The 17,199-nt window shown below is 45.9% G+C and overlaps 1 protein-coding gene across 2 annotated transcripts in view; it reads left to right on the forward strand.

The window, feature by feature from the left end:
* pard3ba (par-3 family cell polarity regulator beta a) overlaps positions 1–17,199 on the forward strand; it is a 133,825-nt gene that overhangs the window by 17,046 nt on the left and 99,580 nt on the right. For both annotated transcript variants that reach the window (XM_034611081.1, XM_034611090.1), the window contains exons 3-4: positions 7,507–7,681; positions 13,960–14,066. In XM_034611081.1, coding sequence (XP_034466972.1) covers positions 7,507–7,681; positions 13,960–14,066 — 282 coding nt within the window. The remainder of the gene's footprint in view (positions 1–7,506; positions 7,682–13,959; positions 14,067–17,199) is intronic.

Below are 17,199 nucleotides of genomic sequence, written 5' to 3' on the forward strand. Positions count from 1 at the left end.
CGGCGTAAACCCACATGTTCAGGCCTAAAGAAGCAATCTGAGCTGATGGAATTGAAAATCTTAGGGGGAAAAAAACCATAAATAATCAATAATTTAATGATGGTAATGAAAAATCCAGATTTCACTTTAAAATCCTCCAAAACTTTAAAGTTCCGCCCTTGCGTAAAGAGGAAGGTAAAGGGCCGAGAGAGCGAGGTGATGGGAAGTATGAGAGTGTAGTGTTCAAGAGAGGGCGGATGGGAGGAGGGAGGGAGGGAGAGACACAGGTGAAGGGGTCGGAGTTAATCACTCCTTCCATTTCTCCGTCGGACCCCGGGAGGAAGGAGGGAGCATGGAGGGAGGGAGGGAGGGAGCAGCTGGCCCCTCCGGTGGCCACAGGGAAAAGAAAGCTGATTATTAGACTTTTGCAAAAACGTGTGTGATTTTTTATTTTTTTTTCCCTCCTGCGTTGTGTTTTCGTGTGTGGGAACGTGTGTTTGTGCACACTCATGAGAAGGAGGTTATGACTTCCTGTGCGCCAGGGGAGCCCATGTCCCTCTGAGTGTGTGTGTGTGTGTGTCCACAGATGCAGAACAGGACCAGTGTAACCGCCGCTGATGTGTTTGCACTGCGGTAATGATGAACGAGCCGGGCTTGATATTTGTCTCGCTCTGCCTGAGAAATACGAGTCCCGCAGCCCTGACTGTCACCCACATCCCTCCCTCTCTCTCCTCATCCCTCCATTCCCTCTTTCTGGGGGCCTCTCGGGCACGGGTGATTTATGAAGAGTTTACCCTCACCCTTTATGAATGTGCATAAATAATAATGTGGCGTGTCACCGAGTGTAGCCCGGCACCGCGGCACCTCAGCTGGTGGCTCGCTTTGAGTATGCATGTGTGTGTTAATGGGTGTGTGTACTCTCACCGGGTGCATATGTGCTCCATCATGTGACAGATGTGTGTGTGGATGCAGAGAGAGAGAGAGAGAGAGAGAGAGAGTGTGATAACTCAACCCTTCTGAACACCATGAAGAACATTTCTTACGTTTTGGCTTTTGCCGGAAAGAGAACCTGTCAATAATGCAGATCTACACAGATTTCTTTCTCCATTTCCCTGAATTCACGATTCCTCAGGTTTTGCTTGTTGGTTTTTTTTTTGTAAATCCTGAAAGATCTGGGTCATCGTTTGCTAAATTTGAATGAATGTAAATGCTCCGACCGGCTGCACCGACAGAGGAATTTACTTTGGTGTGCTCATGTTTAGATCAGTCTGTCAGAAGCATCAAAGAGCCCGTTATGTTCGATGTGGAAGTACGAGCCGCTGTGTGGAACCTCTGGCATCCCTTCAAACAGGAAGACGGGAGAGATTTAGAGGTTCAAGTCCTGATGTCTGTGTGTACGAGTCATTATTTTTAAGGTGTCCCTCACCAACCGGCAGACAAGTCGGATTGTGCATCTGCTTGAGACGGTGTGTGTCCCTCCTTAGCGTCTTTGTTGTTGCTTCTCTAATCGTGTGTGTGTGTGCGTGCGTGCGTGCGTGCGTGCGTGCGTGCGTGCGTGCGTGCGCGCGCTAGGCCTAATGCCAGGTGTGTGTGTTCCTGGGAGGTAATCCCCCACATCTGGTAGTGTGCTGTATAGATTCGGGCTGAAATAGAAGTAGGATTATCCCTGCTCTCACCGGTAATACAACCAATTTTCTACTTGTTTAAATAACACGGGCCAAACATTCCTGCGACGGCCCCGGCGGTGCCCTGAAAAATGTGTGTCTGTGTACTGCGTGTGCTCTTGAACATGGACTACTTTGTGTTACATGCTTGAGTGCATTTAAATATAGTGTTGAAGGGGGTGTGTTCATGTTTTTGTTTTTTGTATGTCCATAATAAGTAAGTGCTTCCCTTTTTTATATTCCAAAATCAGTCTTTTACCAGTGTTAAACGATGAATAAAACATCTGGATTCCTGCACTGACATCTGCCTCATAGACCAGAATGCAATGCTGCGCACGGTGCGACATCAGAGACACATTATTTCCCTTTGTGTTTTGACACCACTTAGATATTTGTGCTTTTTCCAGTTTGATTTTTAGAAACATCCTCATGTTCCATTTTCCAGGGCATTTTACTTTGGTGCTGGCAGGAGAAGTGACTCAGACGTCTGCGTTCTCACAAACATCAGTGCACGTCTGAAAGCAGCTTAACTTAAATAGCAATGTTTAGTGAATTGTGGAAAGCGTGCGCAGTATTTAAATAATCAGAATCCCATCATTGTACGTCTCCTTTTATGAATTAAACATTGATAATAGATGTTTCTCAACCTGCAGCTACATCCTCAACATCGCCGCTCTTCATGCCGCAGAGTGTCACTAATTACGATTACCTGCTAGTCTGTTTAAAACCGCAAATCACTGTCGACGCCTGGTTTCAAATTGATTGTCATTTCTCACACGATGCCATGGATTTTAAAGAAGCAAATTTCTGCTCCGGCAAGGGTGAGATTCTCTTACCTCACCTGCGAACTGTCAATATTCATCACACTTTACAGCCGTGGAGGAGCTCATTCTCCACGCACGGCGCCTGCGTCTTTGTCGAGCGGGCGTCTAATTCACACGTGGCGTCGGTACATTTCTGTCGACTTCTCCACAGTCTTCACACCTCAGCCGCCTGCGATTCGGAGAAATGAAAAGAAGAAAAAAAACAAAACAACACCAGCTACACGAAAGCGCTTTTCCTCGCAGAGAAAGTGTTTTATTTTGTGCACAGTTCCACCATTTGACCGTAAAACTGCAGCTTGGCTCCTTTCAGCTATGGTGCGATCACAAACGTGCACGCCAAGTGAGATTGTCAGGTAGCGCGGGCTTTTCATTTTTCTGCCGTCGTGTCAGTGTGCTGCGAGTAGGAGGCTTGTTCTCTGATTCACGTTTTAGCATTTGAAAAAAAACAGGTGTCTAAAATAGTTTTTTTTTAAACATGCACTTTAGTGAAGAAAGTCTGTGTGTACTGTAAATATAAGTGTGTGTGTGTGTGTGTGTGAGAGAGATGATTGGGTTACCATACTACTGTCAGGATTCCGTGTGCTCCCTCTGAATTATGCATCTCTTGTTCAAAGAAGGAATGAAGAATAGCATGAGAGGGAGAAAACGGAGGAGAGCGGGCCAGTCGTAAGATAAATGACAACAGCACAAAAGCAGAGCATCTCAATAGACTGGTACCACGCACGCACGCACGCAAGCAAGCAAGCAAGCAAGCACAGACACACACACACAGCAGGGTTAGACAGCGATGAGAGGGGAGAAGAAAAATGGGTTGATTAGTACCAGCAGATGAAATAGGGAAGTGTGTGTGTTTGTTTGTGTGTGTGTGTGATACTTATGTATGCTTGAGTGGTACCAGCAGCTGCAGTAGTGTTCCACTTAAGCAAGGGGGCACTGTTTGTCCTTTAACCGTGAAAAGTGTGTGTGCATGAGATTGTGTCCACAGTTGTGTATTCTGAGCTGTGTTTTTTAAGTAATGCCTTTTTATACAGTGTGTGAACTTCCCGTGTGTGTGTGTGTGTGTGTGTGTGTGTGTGTGTGTGTGTGTGTGTGTGTGTGTGTGTGTGTGTGTGTGTGTGTGTGTGTGTGTGTGTGTGTGTGTGTGTGTGTGTGTGTGTGTGTGTGTGTGTGTGTGTGTGTGTGTCCTCTCCCTCGTGTGTTCCGTACAGGACGTGCTGCATTCGTCTAATTAATTCCTAGCGAGTGCATCAATTATTAAAAACACTCAACTGCTCCATCTGTGAGTCGCAACATGTAAACACAATATACTGTTTACAGCAGCTGGGATCATTTCATATCCTCACCATTAAATATTCTAATAAACCGTGATGCATTTAAACGCCGCGTCTGATTGGCCGTCGGCTCGTGCAGGCGCCATCAAAGCAATCATACTAATGAGTGAGTTTATTGATCACAGAATATATAGAACTTTTAAGAGGGAGGTCAAAGGTCAGGCTCGGAACCGGCAGAGTCAGTGTTATGCACAAGGTCACTTCATCAGAACAGAGGGTTTGAGTTGTTGAATGACGGATTTACACGTTGCACCGCCCTGCAGCCTCCACATCAAGATTTTAACATCTACATTTAACAGTGCTGCAACTGCAAAGTTCATAATGTGTTCTAAACTAGAGCTTGATCGAAATAGATGTTTGGGGCCAATACTGATTTCAGGGAGTAAAACTATTCCAATACCGATCTATTGGCCTTAATAAAAATGGCTACGATTCCTAAGATGTTGTTATCAAACCCTTATGACAATACAATGTAATTTAGGCTTGTTATTTTACAGTATAACCATACACTTTATTACAAATAACTGTAAATAGAAGGAAAACACAAAGGTAGAATAAGTGTGGGTTGGTTTATTCTTGTCTTTCTATGAAACTGAGTAATTGCACGGGCAGATTATTACAACATTTTATAACTCGATGCTGTAGGCAGTGTGTAGACAATTAGTGTAGACAAGATTCCACACTGTTTATGTCTGTCTTTGCTTCATGCCTTGTATTGATATGTATGTCATGATAATCACTTTGACTCGGCCACACACACACACACACACACACACACACACACATTCATCCACAGTCCTTCCAGCTAGTCTGGTCACGTTGGATACACACGCCGCATGATCATTACATGACAATACGAAAGGTTTGTGTGTGTGTGTGTGTGTGTGTGTGTGTGTGTGTGTGTGTGTGTGTGTGTGTGTGTGTGTGTGTGTGTGTGTGTGTGTGTGTGTGTGTGTGTGTGTGTGTGTGTGTGTGTGTGAGATGGAAATGAGACAAAGGGGTCACATTATTCAGCAGTAGTTGACATGCAGGCTCCTCGGGTTCATATCAATATCCCCGATCGGACCCAGCATGAAGAATAAGGCAGATTTGTTTCCTGGAATACTAATGCCAGTCAGGAGGGACTGGGAGAAAACCTGCACACCGTGAACCAGTCAAGGTTTTGTTGTTCATCCAGGGCACGGGGTCCTGGAGACGAGCGTGTTGGTGCAGGATTTGAAGGACGGACTTTCAAACCATTTTTGAAAATTAGAATTTTCTGTTCTCCAATTTGATTCAAGGTAACGGGATGTTTCATTCTGGTCGTCATATCCGCTTCACCCGTGGATTTGTACGTCTCTGCTGTGACGTCCTGGACACACAACATATGACGGAGTAAAAATGGATCACAATTTATATTCATTGCTGTTTCCTGCATAATATGAATATGACTTCAACCATGACTTCATCCGTGAACGTGATTTGCATCAGGTAGATTTTTGTCCGCTATGGTGGTGAAGACTACAACTCCCAACGTCATCAAACTATGTCTTTTTTTGGGGGGGGGGATTGAGAGACCTGAAGTTGCATCCTGTAATTTCACAGTTGTTATGATTGTTGTCTCTTGTGCATGGAACAGCTGATTGATAGCTGGACATCCAAAAACTTTATTAGTACCCTTAACCAACAAAAAAACTATTTTACTTAACCCTAAATGGCATCTAGCCATGCAGATATATTTTGTGGCACTGTCTTTGCTGTTTTGGAGCTTGTCAGAAAGTGACTGTTACACAGAATAGAATCAGTGAAGGTTTGCCCTCAGCACTATAACATGCTGTCAGTCTGTTTCTCACCTCCGTTTGACCCTCATCAGCAGCTGTCTGTTGTCGGCTGTGCTGCGTCCCTGCTGGTCTGCATGACCCTGGGTCCATTTATCACGTAACAGTTCCATTTGTTCAGTTAATAGTGTTTTTTCCTTTATTTGCCTGAGCTTTGACTTTGAATATTCTGGATGAAATGCAAATGCCCCCTTGCTCAGATTAATGGTTATGGCGACCTCATCATCATCATCGTTGGAAAAACGGTGCCTCGAAAAAGTCAATTTCCTTCTGCAACTTGTTCCGAATCAAGTGATTTTGTTGATACTTTGCGTTTGATTGAGTAATGATGAGCAGCAGCAGGGCGGCCTTCATCAGCACCACTCCCCCACCCCCCCCCCCACCTGTGTCAGCCAGGAAAAAAAATAAAGTCCCTGAAAAACAAATCATCATCATCACCGCCCTCCGCACGGTAGAGGAAGTCGCTGTCGGCTCGTCGGCGCATCCACATGATGTTCCGAGACTTCTGCTTTGATTGATGCCGTCAGCGAGTTTGGAGAAAGAGAGACGGGGGAGAGAGGGAGGGAGGGAGATAAGAAGGGAGAGAGGAAAGCAGATAAAGAAGAGAGAAAGAGCTCGAGATGCATCCATCAAGCGGCGCAATCAGATTGTTTTCCTGGTGTTCGCTCTTTTCTTTTCACTCTCTTCTCTGCATCAGCCAGCCCCTCGATTCCTCATCTTTTCTTTCACTCGTTTGCTTTAATCTCCACACACACACACACGCGCACACACTCTCACACACCAACACAGTAGAGGCTTCTCCTTAGCTTAGCATTGGCCAGGTGTCACAGGGATATTGAATCACGGGAGGTTGAGGTGAGAGGCGGCGTCACAGCATGATGGATGATACATATCTTGCCACCTCCTCCGTGGTTATTGTTTACACACACACACACACACACACACACACACACACACACACACACACACACACACACACACTCAGCTTCCGAACTCCTTTTGTTGATAATTGACGTCCTCCACTCGTCTGTTGTTTCCTTTTCCATCCCCCTGTTCCATTGCGGTTATTGCTTTTCATTAAGTGGTCATTTCCTTCGCCAGCACCGTCTAATGAGAGCGTCACGCCGCCACGCGCCCATTTATCAAACCACGCACCCGCACTTGCACGGGCCCCGCAGTCGCCACGCACACACACGTTCCCCCTTCGCTCTATCTGCCATCATGTCCCTGTCTCAATTAGGATTGTTTGTCGTTGTCCTGCCCTCCATCCCCTGTTGATTTGGCCGCCCCCGTCTCTCCCCGCCGCCTCATCGTGGCAGCCGTGTCATTGTGTTTGGCAGCTTCTCATTCTCGTGTCAGATCTCATTTGACTGTTAATTTCATACGTACACACCTCGCCGCGCCTTGCCGTGTGTGTTAGCTCCTCTGAACCGACGCTCGGCCCGGTCGCTGGGCACGTTTTCCTCTTTGGTCAGGAAGGAAGAAGTTGCCGAAGTTCCCTCTGCACCGTAAGAAGGAGATGAGCTGTGAATCCAGCTTTGTTTGCTTTCCTTACACACACACACACACACACACACACACACACACACACACACACACACACACACACACACACACACACACACACACACACACACACACACACACATCTGCACACTTGGCAGAAGGAAGCAGGTTGCATCCCCACTGTTTGCTGGATAAATCACATAAAAGCTGCACTGTGATCATGGCACAGTGGAAACGCTGCAGAACCTGGCAGCGTTTATCCAGCTCGCTCATGTGCCAGAAATCACATTGTTTCCACTCTCACACTCACCTTGAGGCAATCTTCAGATCATGTGCGTGATCATTTAGGACTCTGTGTGTGTGTGTGTGTGTGTGTCTCTTCCAGCTGGTCGCCATGTTCGACAGAGTCCAGCACGGGAGGACGGACAGTCCCAGAGAGAACTTGTCCAACTACTCCAGCGCCGCCCCCAGCCCCGAGCCGGTCAACTACTATCCCCACCTGATGTACCAGGAGTCAGGCAGAGGAGAGATCGAAGTCAACGAGGCCGTCCTCAAAGCAAGTATGTCAGATCGGCTTTACATGTTTCCTCTTCATCTCAAGGAAACAGCATTTATAGCTCACAGATTATATTAAAAATGATTATCATTAAATATCCCTCTGTGTGAATATATGTACAACAAGTTGCGGGTTTAATTGAAAGAGAAGAATCTCTCCAACACCCAAAGAGCAATGCTCAATCAACACTTTCATATTTTTGTGCGTGTGATAAAATGTGGAGATGGTGAAACAGCATTAGGTGTGTGAGTGTGTGTGAGGATGTAGCCTGAACCTCCTGTGCAAAGAGCGATTGTTGCTTGTGACGTCATGGCGCGTGAAAAAGAGACGCACCGTTGACACAGCGTTCTCACTTCATGCTCCTCAATTAGTTGTTCCTGTTTTCACTCTAATACTAATCAGCGATTGACTCCTTTCCCAGTGCCAGTAGAGGAAGTTGCCTTTCTGTTTTATTTTTTTTAAACGTCAGAAACCTTGCTATCTTGCCAGTGTTCCTTCTTGCAAGATATGAGGAGATAATCGCTGTTGCATCCAGTCACTAGTGTATATAGGTTTAGTATATATGTATTTTCTTCCCATTTTAGTGAGTGTATTTGTCTGACAACATTATAAATGTGTTGTTATTAAGCGCCACGCTGCTCCTTGGTTCCCTCTGGGCACCGTTACGGTGATGGACTTATACATCATGTGGCGCTGTAGAGCCAATCCCCCGTCTCTGTGACAGTGAGACATCAGTTTAACAGGCCGATAGAAAGGAGGAAGAAAAGGCTGATGACATATGAAACTGTTAAAAACAGAGAAAAGTTTTGGTTTAATTCACTAAAGGTTCAGAATATCTCTGCTGATGTCATTTTTTTCACGCAGTGGTAGAAGTGAAAAGCGGGAGTGTGATGTTTGAGGAGTGAAAACACTGATTTCTGTAGATCTCACAGAACTCAGCAAAAAACGGAGCGGTTGCTAATTTGAGGAAAAGGCTGCCAGAAACATAAGAGGCAAGCAGATTTTTTTTTTAACAGATGCATGACTGTCATTTCCATCCTGCTGCGCTGCATCTTTCCTCCCTCCGCTCTGTTCTCCTCGTGTCAACAACCTTTTATTTGTTTTTTCTCATTCGCTCCATGTTTTTTTTTAAAAATTGTATAACCACCTTGCTTCTGCATTTGTATTTTTCGGTATTTTGCTCTTGCTCTTATCCAGAGCCGTGTTAAATGAGAGCAACAGCAGAAACGCTTAAAAATCCAATTTAACTAAATATATTCTCCCATACTTCAGGTTCTATCTAGAAGTATCACGGACTATGTTCAGACTGCATTCAGGAAATGGAGTGAACAAGTTAGTGGGTCACGGTGCATCTCCAGAGGGAAGCATCATCACAAAACTAGACAGTCGGAAGTGTAAGGGAGTGTCTGGGGAAATCTCTGCTCTGTCTGGGCCGCAGTTTGTTCCGGTTAGAGATACATTTGACTGTAAATGATCTGGAGCAGGATTTTTTTTGTTTTCGTGCACGTCTTTCTTTTCTATTCTATTTTCTATTGATTTGTTTTTTAATAAAAATGATAAAGGAGAAAATAAAAGATGAGGCTAGATGTTAATGAACAAGGGTCTTTCTAATCACCCTGCCATTTTGCTTCCTCCATCTGTTGGCTGCAGAGACACAGTGTGACACCGCAGACACGCACGCACGCACGCACGCACGCACGCACACACACACACACACACACACACACACACACACACACACACACACACACACACACCTGCCCTTTGCCATCTTCCTCCACTTCTGCCCCACTCCCCATTATCCGTCCCCTCTCCACTCCAGTCGGCCATATCTTGCCTACTCTACTATTCAGCCTCAACCACCTGCCATCCACAGGCTCACCACCCGGCCCCTGGGGCCCTCACCCATCAACCCCCCCCCCCGCCCCCACTCCACTCCACTCCCACCAGATACCTACTCTGTCCCCAGCCTCCCATCCTGCCCTGCTCCCCGAGTCTCTGCATGGCTTCCACCTCTAACTAGATTAGCACCGCAGCCTGTCAGCATGCCCAGGGTCCAGTCGAGCGTGAATGGACTAATTCCAACCCCCCCATCCCTCTCTCACACACCCGTTCCACCCTGTTTTTAACCCAGTGGGACCTCTTCCTGCCACCCGCCCCCCCTCCAACCCTCACAAACCCCAGCTCTCTAGCCCCGTTGAACCCTGACTAACTTAGTTATGATGTGACCCTGTGACGCCCCTCAGACAGAGGTAGTCTAATGCAATAAGGCCGCTCTTTTGTAATTCAGACATGCGCACATGCACGCAATACGACAAAGGAACCGCAGCACGCAAGTTAAACAACCTAATGCACTCAAAGCCGTCACCCATCCACTATTCTAGGGAAGTGTGTGTGTTTGCCTGTGTAATAACAGCAGTCATTGGAAGCTCGGAGAAAATGAATCCTACGCTGTTTTCAGACATCCCCTAAAATGTGTAATATTAACACTGACATATATACTGAGAATTGTACTATAGCTCTCATATAACACATTAACTCATTACCTGAGTAAATATAACCTGTTCAACTTTCTCACTATTAGAATAATGTGCTGTTAAAAAGTAATAGTTGCAATGTGGGATAATGTCAGACACGAACCCACGTAGGAACCAATCACGTAAACTGGGGTAACTGGTGAAATTAGGTTACTGCAAACCACGTGAATGCTTTAATCACACTATTACCTTAATCTGATTATTCACAATAATCTGGTTATAGTGGGCAAGTGGTCCCGTTGAGTGGTGGCAGTCAGGACAAGAAGTAATTCAGTAATCAGTCAGCCATCAAAGTGTTTGTGTGTCAGGTTGGGGCCGCTTGTTTGAACAGGGTGATTGGACTTCACATTGCCCCGGTGGGATGATTACACCCGCATTGATCTGCTGACACACACATGCACACACACACACACACAGACACACACACACTTCTAGGAAGAGAGTCCTTATCACATCATCCCATGAGCAGCCTGAGCCTGAGCTGCTCTATCGATTGCCAGAGAAACAAGACCACCCTGGCCCATGGCACGAACAACACACACACACATGCACACACTCACAAATATCAATCCACACAACAGCACTGTCTCTGTTGGTAATAAATACATACAGGACACACACAGCATACATGCATGCTTGCACATGCAAACTCACAGGCAAACAAAGGCACACACACACACACACACACACTGATTAAAGTGTGTACCCAGATACACGTACAGCACACACACACACAAACCGCCGCACAGAGTCAGGCAGAAACATGATGCGCCCTTGTTTTTTCATCCTGCCCGGGCAGTGAACTAGCGGCGCAGCAACACTAAACTTCCACAGAAGTGAAAACAAGAGGAAACTCTTAAAATAAACCGCTGTGTTCCCGGAGTTGCATAAGCAGCCTAGTTAGACAGAAGCCGCAGATGGAGAGTCGGAGGCAGATCGGCACAAGTTCGCGAGGCCTCTTCAGATCTCTCCCCTCGCACAGAACTCAAGGGAGAGAGTGAGGAACACAACTTGGGTGTGTTTCAATGTTTTTTTTTGTCCGGGCATTGATGTGGTCACCGAGATGAGTGTGGTGGGTGGGGTCTATTTGAAAGTTCAGTGTACAGTTACGTTAAATTAACCTAAAACACATCCAGAGTTTGTGTGCCTCCACCTCTTCTCCACCCTTTTGGCAGAAGACGCCATGTTCTGATCCTAAAATAAACGAAATCCAAATTAAATTGCCCCTTTTCCTGCAGCCCACTCCCCTTCGATTGGTATTTCCTCCGAGTCGATCTTGTTTACGACCGTCCAAACGGTGGCTGACCTGTGGGACTTCCAACTGTCACTCTCATCAATATCCCTAACCCTTGGTGACACAGCTCGACCCTGCACAGGTCAGAGGTCAAAGCTAGGGACCCCTCAGGTTCCTTCACATGGCCGGGCCTGGGGCTCTGAGGTCTAAGTGGCAGGAGGATTGATGGAGGCGGATTTGACTGTGATGAATAAATGGAAAGTGGGATTTATTGGGCTGGCCGCTGGGTAACGGACCCTGACTGTGACCATGGAGCGGCCTTGGTCCCCTCGGAAGGATGCATCATTGACATTGTGGTGAAGGATTAGTGTGTTTGTCAAACCTTGAGGAGATTATTCTGGAACTGAGTCCTTGCTCACAGTTCATCAGTAACCATCTGTGAAATCAAGTCTGTAGAATTTAGGTACTTAGTTGAGGTGAAGAGAGCTCGGGTCCTTTTTGTTCCTATTTGTTGGGGAAGTTGTTTTTAAAGATGGACGACATGCCAGCTCCCAAAAGTGGTGACTGGCTGCACTATAGCTCATGGATCCCACCTCCTCCATGTTAACATATCTGTGGAAAGTGTTTCACATGCACACGATGAACAGACGATAAAAGCTGAAACGCCGTCTGGTGTTATTTGCTGATGCCTGCTCTCAGATTGTGCCTCGAGATGTTTCTGTGTTGAGTCAAACACACATTTCATTATCACGAATCATCCTGTTTTTCTGTGTCGTTTCTGTCCCAACGTTTCAACACGAGGTCGGCTCTTTCTAAATAGACCATGTTGTGTTGATTTACTCGATACAACAACACGATGCAGACACAAACTGAGCTCTAATTAAAAGAAACAAGCATTTTTTAAACTTGACAACACACAGATGTGATGGTGAGTCAGCATTGTGTCTTATTTCATTCACTCTAAGGAGAGGAAGAGACTGACGTTCATGATAAATAATAGAAATAATAAGTCAAACGTGAACACGGCATCGAATCAATGAACATGTGGTTTGGTGTGTGTGTGTGTGTGTGTGTGTGTGTGTGTGTGTGTGTGTGTGTGTGTGTGTGTGTGTGTGTGTGTGTGTGTGTGTGTGTGTGTGTGTGTGTGTGTGTGTGTGTGTGTGTGTGTGTGTGTGTGTGTGTGTGTGTGTGTGCGATGTTAGGAATGGCCATTTGTCATCCGTCTATAATCACACACACACTCTTTATGTGCGCACACACACACCGTGACCCCTGCCAGCTCCCTCTCTCCCACTTGCTCTCCTCCCTTGCTCTCTCTATTCCGACCACGTTAGACCAGGACCCCGTCGCTGACCCTCCAAAGAGAGATTGATTACAGGAAAGAGAATTTTTGTTTGTCTTCCCTTTCTGTGTCTCAAGGTTTTTTTCTCCCCCCCTCTCCTCTCCCCTGTCTTTATTTTCTACTCTGTCGAGTTGAATTTGAAAACAGCCCCGCTATGGTTTTTTGCTTCCACAAATACCAGGCTGCTCCCTGCGGGGTGGATATTAAAAGGAAGAAAGCGGCACAAAGGTCCAAATTAGATTCTTTTGAGTCGGTTTAATTTTGGATTTAGACCTGCCCATGTTACCTCTCCAAACTGTGTGTGTGTGTGTGTGTGTGTGTGTGTGTGTGTGTGTGTGTGTGTGTGTGTGTGTGTGTGTGTGTGTGTGTGTGTGTGTGTGTGTGTGTGTGTGTGTGTGTGTGTGAATTTGAGGGAACAGCTGGCCATATGAAAAATTTACCCTGTGGGTGGGTGTGGGGTTTGGGCGTTTTGATGCAAGGGGTGGGTGGTGGTCCTCCCTGTGGGTGAGTCATTCTAAAACACAGTGGGTTTACAGTGTCTTGAAGCTAAATTTATCTCATCTCACTTACAGTATTTGGAGTTATCCGCAAAATGTTGAATCAGGAGTCAGTTATTCCATCCTCTTCCTTTTTGTTTTCTTTCTGAAAGCTTATTTTCAGGTGTCAGAAAAGATCTTGCAATTTCCTTCCTTCCTTTTCCGTGCTCTGGTGTGAGTTGCTACTGGAGCGTGCAGAGAGCCTCAGGGGTCCGTCTGGCCCTCTGAGCTTCCCTGATGCTCATTTCAACAAGATGACCAACTGTGAAAAGTTGCCAAAAGATGTCAGTTCCCTTCAGCGCTGTAACGATTCTGTAACCGAGGCCGAAACCGTGATATAAAATTCCACAATCCATCCATCCTCCCTTCATCTTATTATCTTCCATCTCTGACATTGGGCGAGAGGTGGAGTACATCCTGGACAGGTCGCCAGCATATCGCAGGACCAACACACACTCACATTTAACCTTACCCCAATCTGCATGTCATTGAACTGTGGGAATAGGCAGGACCCATAGAATACTAACTGAGTTGGGAGAAAATATCAAATATGACGTGATTTCTGTTAATCGACCTGCGTTTGCCATCCCCTCATGTCTCTCCATCTCTTGACTCTCCCCTCTCTCCTCCCAGATACGCCTCTGATGGTGAGGAGCAGCAGCGACTCGGCTCTAGCTCCGTCTTACGAGAGGACGGACACGCCATCACCTGTGGACCAGCGTAACGGGTCTCCTGACCAGGTGAGCACACTGGCATCAAATTATAGGAGGAAGGGCGTCAGGTAATATTTTTTTATTGAAACTAATCTGCGCGTTTGGTTGGAAGCAGATTAAAAATGCCAGTAATGCACATTTTATTAAAGCTATTTCTACTTTATTTTATTGATATCCTCCATCTTTTATTGCTTTTTAAGGGAAAAGAAAACAGCGACGACAGCTCAAACTAGTCCAATTTTCAGTGGACCAAAGCTGAAAACTGTAAACAGAAATGTAACATCACAGTTTCCTGTTAGGTCCGTGGTGTGTGCACCAGTCCCTCCCTGACGACAAAGAGAGAAACCCACTGAATATTCTTCTTGCAGTCCAGCTCCGAGCCTCGGGCTGTACTTTGAAAGGGTCGGCTTTTCAAGTGCTCTCCCTCTTTTCCAAACAGGCCGCCACTCAGAGGAACTTTGTCTGCTGCCTTTTCTTGTGTGTGTGAGTGTGTGCGAGCGAAACTCACATAAGAGGAAGGAGGAGAGAGAAGGAGTCCCCTTGTTTACCCCTGCCGTGTCCGACACAGTGGTGACTAAGCAGAATCCAAGCATCAGCGGGCGGCGAGTTAACATATTTCCTGTCCAAAAAACCATCAGGCCTCGTACCCTTCAAACAGAAGAGCCAGGACAGAGTGAACAGCTTCATTATAGATGATTTGAAATGCCTTTACAACAGAAAGCTCCATCCCTCAGCTGCCTGACACGTGAAGCCCTGCCTGGTCCTCCGCAGCCTTATTTGAATCCAGACAGTTGCTGTAGCTCAGGGATACTTCCTCCCATCAGAGTGTGGTTACTCCTGATGCCCAAAACATTGGGCTCCCGTCAGGCTCGGTTCGGGCTGTGCTGGTTCTAGTGGCCCTTAACTCCTGCTCTTTCAAAATAAAACCTTACACTTCTTTAACTGTTGTAATCAGAGTTTAACATGTGAGGGATCATTGTTTGCCTACAAGTACACTAGTGCTTTGATTAAGAGTGTCGGGATGCGGAACAAAGGATCTTTGTAACCCGGTCGTGTGTGAGTTTCTGAACGTGTGTGTGTGTGTGTGTGTGTGTGTGTGTGTGTGTGTGTGTGTGTGTGTGTGTGTGTGTGTGTGTGTGTGTGTGTGTGTGTGTGTGTGTGTGTGTGTGTGTGTGTGTGTGTGTGTGTGTGTGTGTGTGTGTGTGTGTAAATGGCCAGGAGGCCGTCACAGCTCACAGCCATATCGAGTCCAAGGCCTGATGGACTTCCAGGGATCAATACGCTATCACTTCATCCTCACTCATTCACTGTACCTCTCCTCTGAAGACCTCCACTCTCTCACTCATGCAAAACACACACTTAAACCCTTTAAACTAACGTGTGCACACACACTCCAGCCCCTCTTTGTCTTGGAGGAGGTATTGAAAGCTAGATAAAGTCTAATTAAGGCTGATAGAGTGATAAATATGCGGTCGGCCCCTCAAATTGATTTTACCGGCTGCGATGTTGAAGGCCAAGGTTGGCCCACTTCTCTCCGTCTTTGATTCTTGTGTAGCCGGCGCACATCGCACTCTTAGTCGTCTTTATCAGAAGAGTTAGTGAAATTGGCAAAAGGCTGAGCGCTGCTAAAACACGCGGTCGGGCCTTTAATTGATTCGTACTTCCTGCCATGATCAAAGCTAATAAATGAGACGTTTAATGTGGCCCGTTAACAGCAGCGGCGGAAAGAGTTTTCACCGCCATCGCTTTTCCCTTTTTAAAATCTCTGTAACGCTTCTTCTCCGGCTCTTTCCGTCCCGATGCCCTCCCACGTGTTTTGGCCGGTTTTCAGCACCTCGAGGTACAGTGACGCAACACATGTTAACGCAGCAGGAAGTGGGGACTTTCATATGTTTCCCTCAGCCGCGATGCGAGAAGCTGACACTTTAACTATCTGAACTTAATCCTGCTGTTTTTCCTGTGTCTGGCTGCAGTGTGTGTTTTCCATGCTGGCAGGTGTGTGTGTGTGTGTGTGTGTGTGTGTGTGTGTGTGTGTGTGTGTGTGTGTGTGTGTGTGTGTGTGTGTGTGTGTGTGTGTGTGTGTGTGTGTGTGTGTGTGTGTGTGTGTGTGTGTGTGTGTGTGTGTGTGTCCCTCGAGGATAGTATGTGTGTAAGATTGTGTTTTCTCAGTCAGGTGATGGATATGACTAAGGTCAGGTAGCACTGGCTCGGAGACTGAAGCTGTGATCTTGCAGTGTATATACATATACACACACTATTCCTCAAGCGCCTGACATGTAGCAGATGACTACAGCACTCAGGAAGTGCACAAAAGAAACACACACCTCATTACTCATCCATCTGACAACAACCACACATACAGAAATGCGTTCACACACACACACACACACACACACACACACACCTCATCTCTCATGTGCCTGCACACCACCCTGTCACTCACACATACCTCAGTACAAATGGCGCCTGAAGTGCACACAAAAAACAGTGTGCAACCCAGTAACGGAGCAGACAACCTGTTAGTTGTGCTTAGACAGGTTTCACAAATTATTCCAGCGTTCATCCCAGGAACAGAAACACATTTTAATCTGTCAGTGACGGACATAGATCATATCAAAACAAAACAAAGCATGATTTCTGCGGACGATTCAGATGGAAACTGTCAAAAATCTCCATTGTTGTTAGATATGTAAGTTAAGTTGAAACACCGAAAGGAAAGTGTTGAAAGGAGCCGTAGTGTATGCCCTAGTAAGTGTCAGTTGATGTGTGAGCACAGATGATAATTAAAGTGTCAGTTGAAGTGGTAGTGCCAGAATAATACCTGGGATTTAGTACCTTAGTGTATATAACCACATGTTCCTATACAGTACTGTTATATAGATTTCATTTTTTAATGTTGAAGGAAGAACCAAGCTTTTAAACAAATCTAATCTTTTATTTTATTTAAAAGAAACAAGACAATCTAACTACACTTAAATACACACAAAATATACTACTACTACTAACGGTAATATATGTCTATAAATAAATGATATAATGAATAAAAACCTAAGGAAAACAAATCCATCCAACTAAAGACTGAATACTTGACTCAAGCCTGTCAGGACGAGTTTTTAAATGATATATGGTTCGTGTTAGGACACAGAAAACAGACTGTGTT

The sequence above is a fragment of the Hippoglossus hippoglossus genome, chromosome 2 (assembly GCF_009819705.1).
Source record: "Hippoglossus hippoglossus isolate fHipHip1 chromosome 2, fHipHip1.pri, whole genome shotgun sequence".
Taxonomy (NCBI): Eukaryota; Metazoa; Chordata; class Actinopteri; order Pleuronectiformes; family Pleuronectidae; genus Hippoglossus; species Hippoglossus hippoglossus.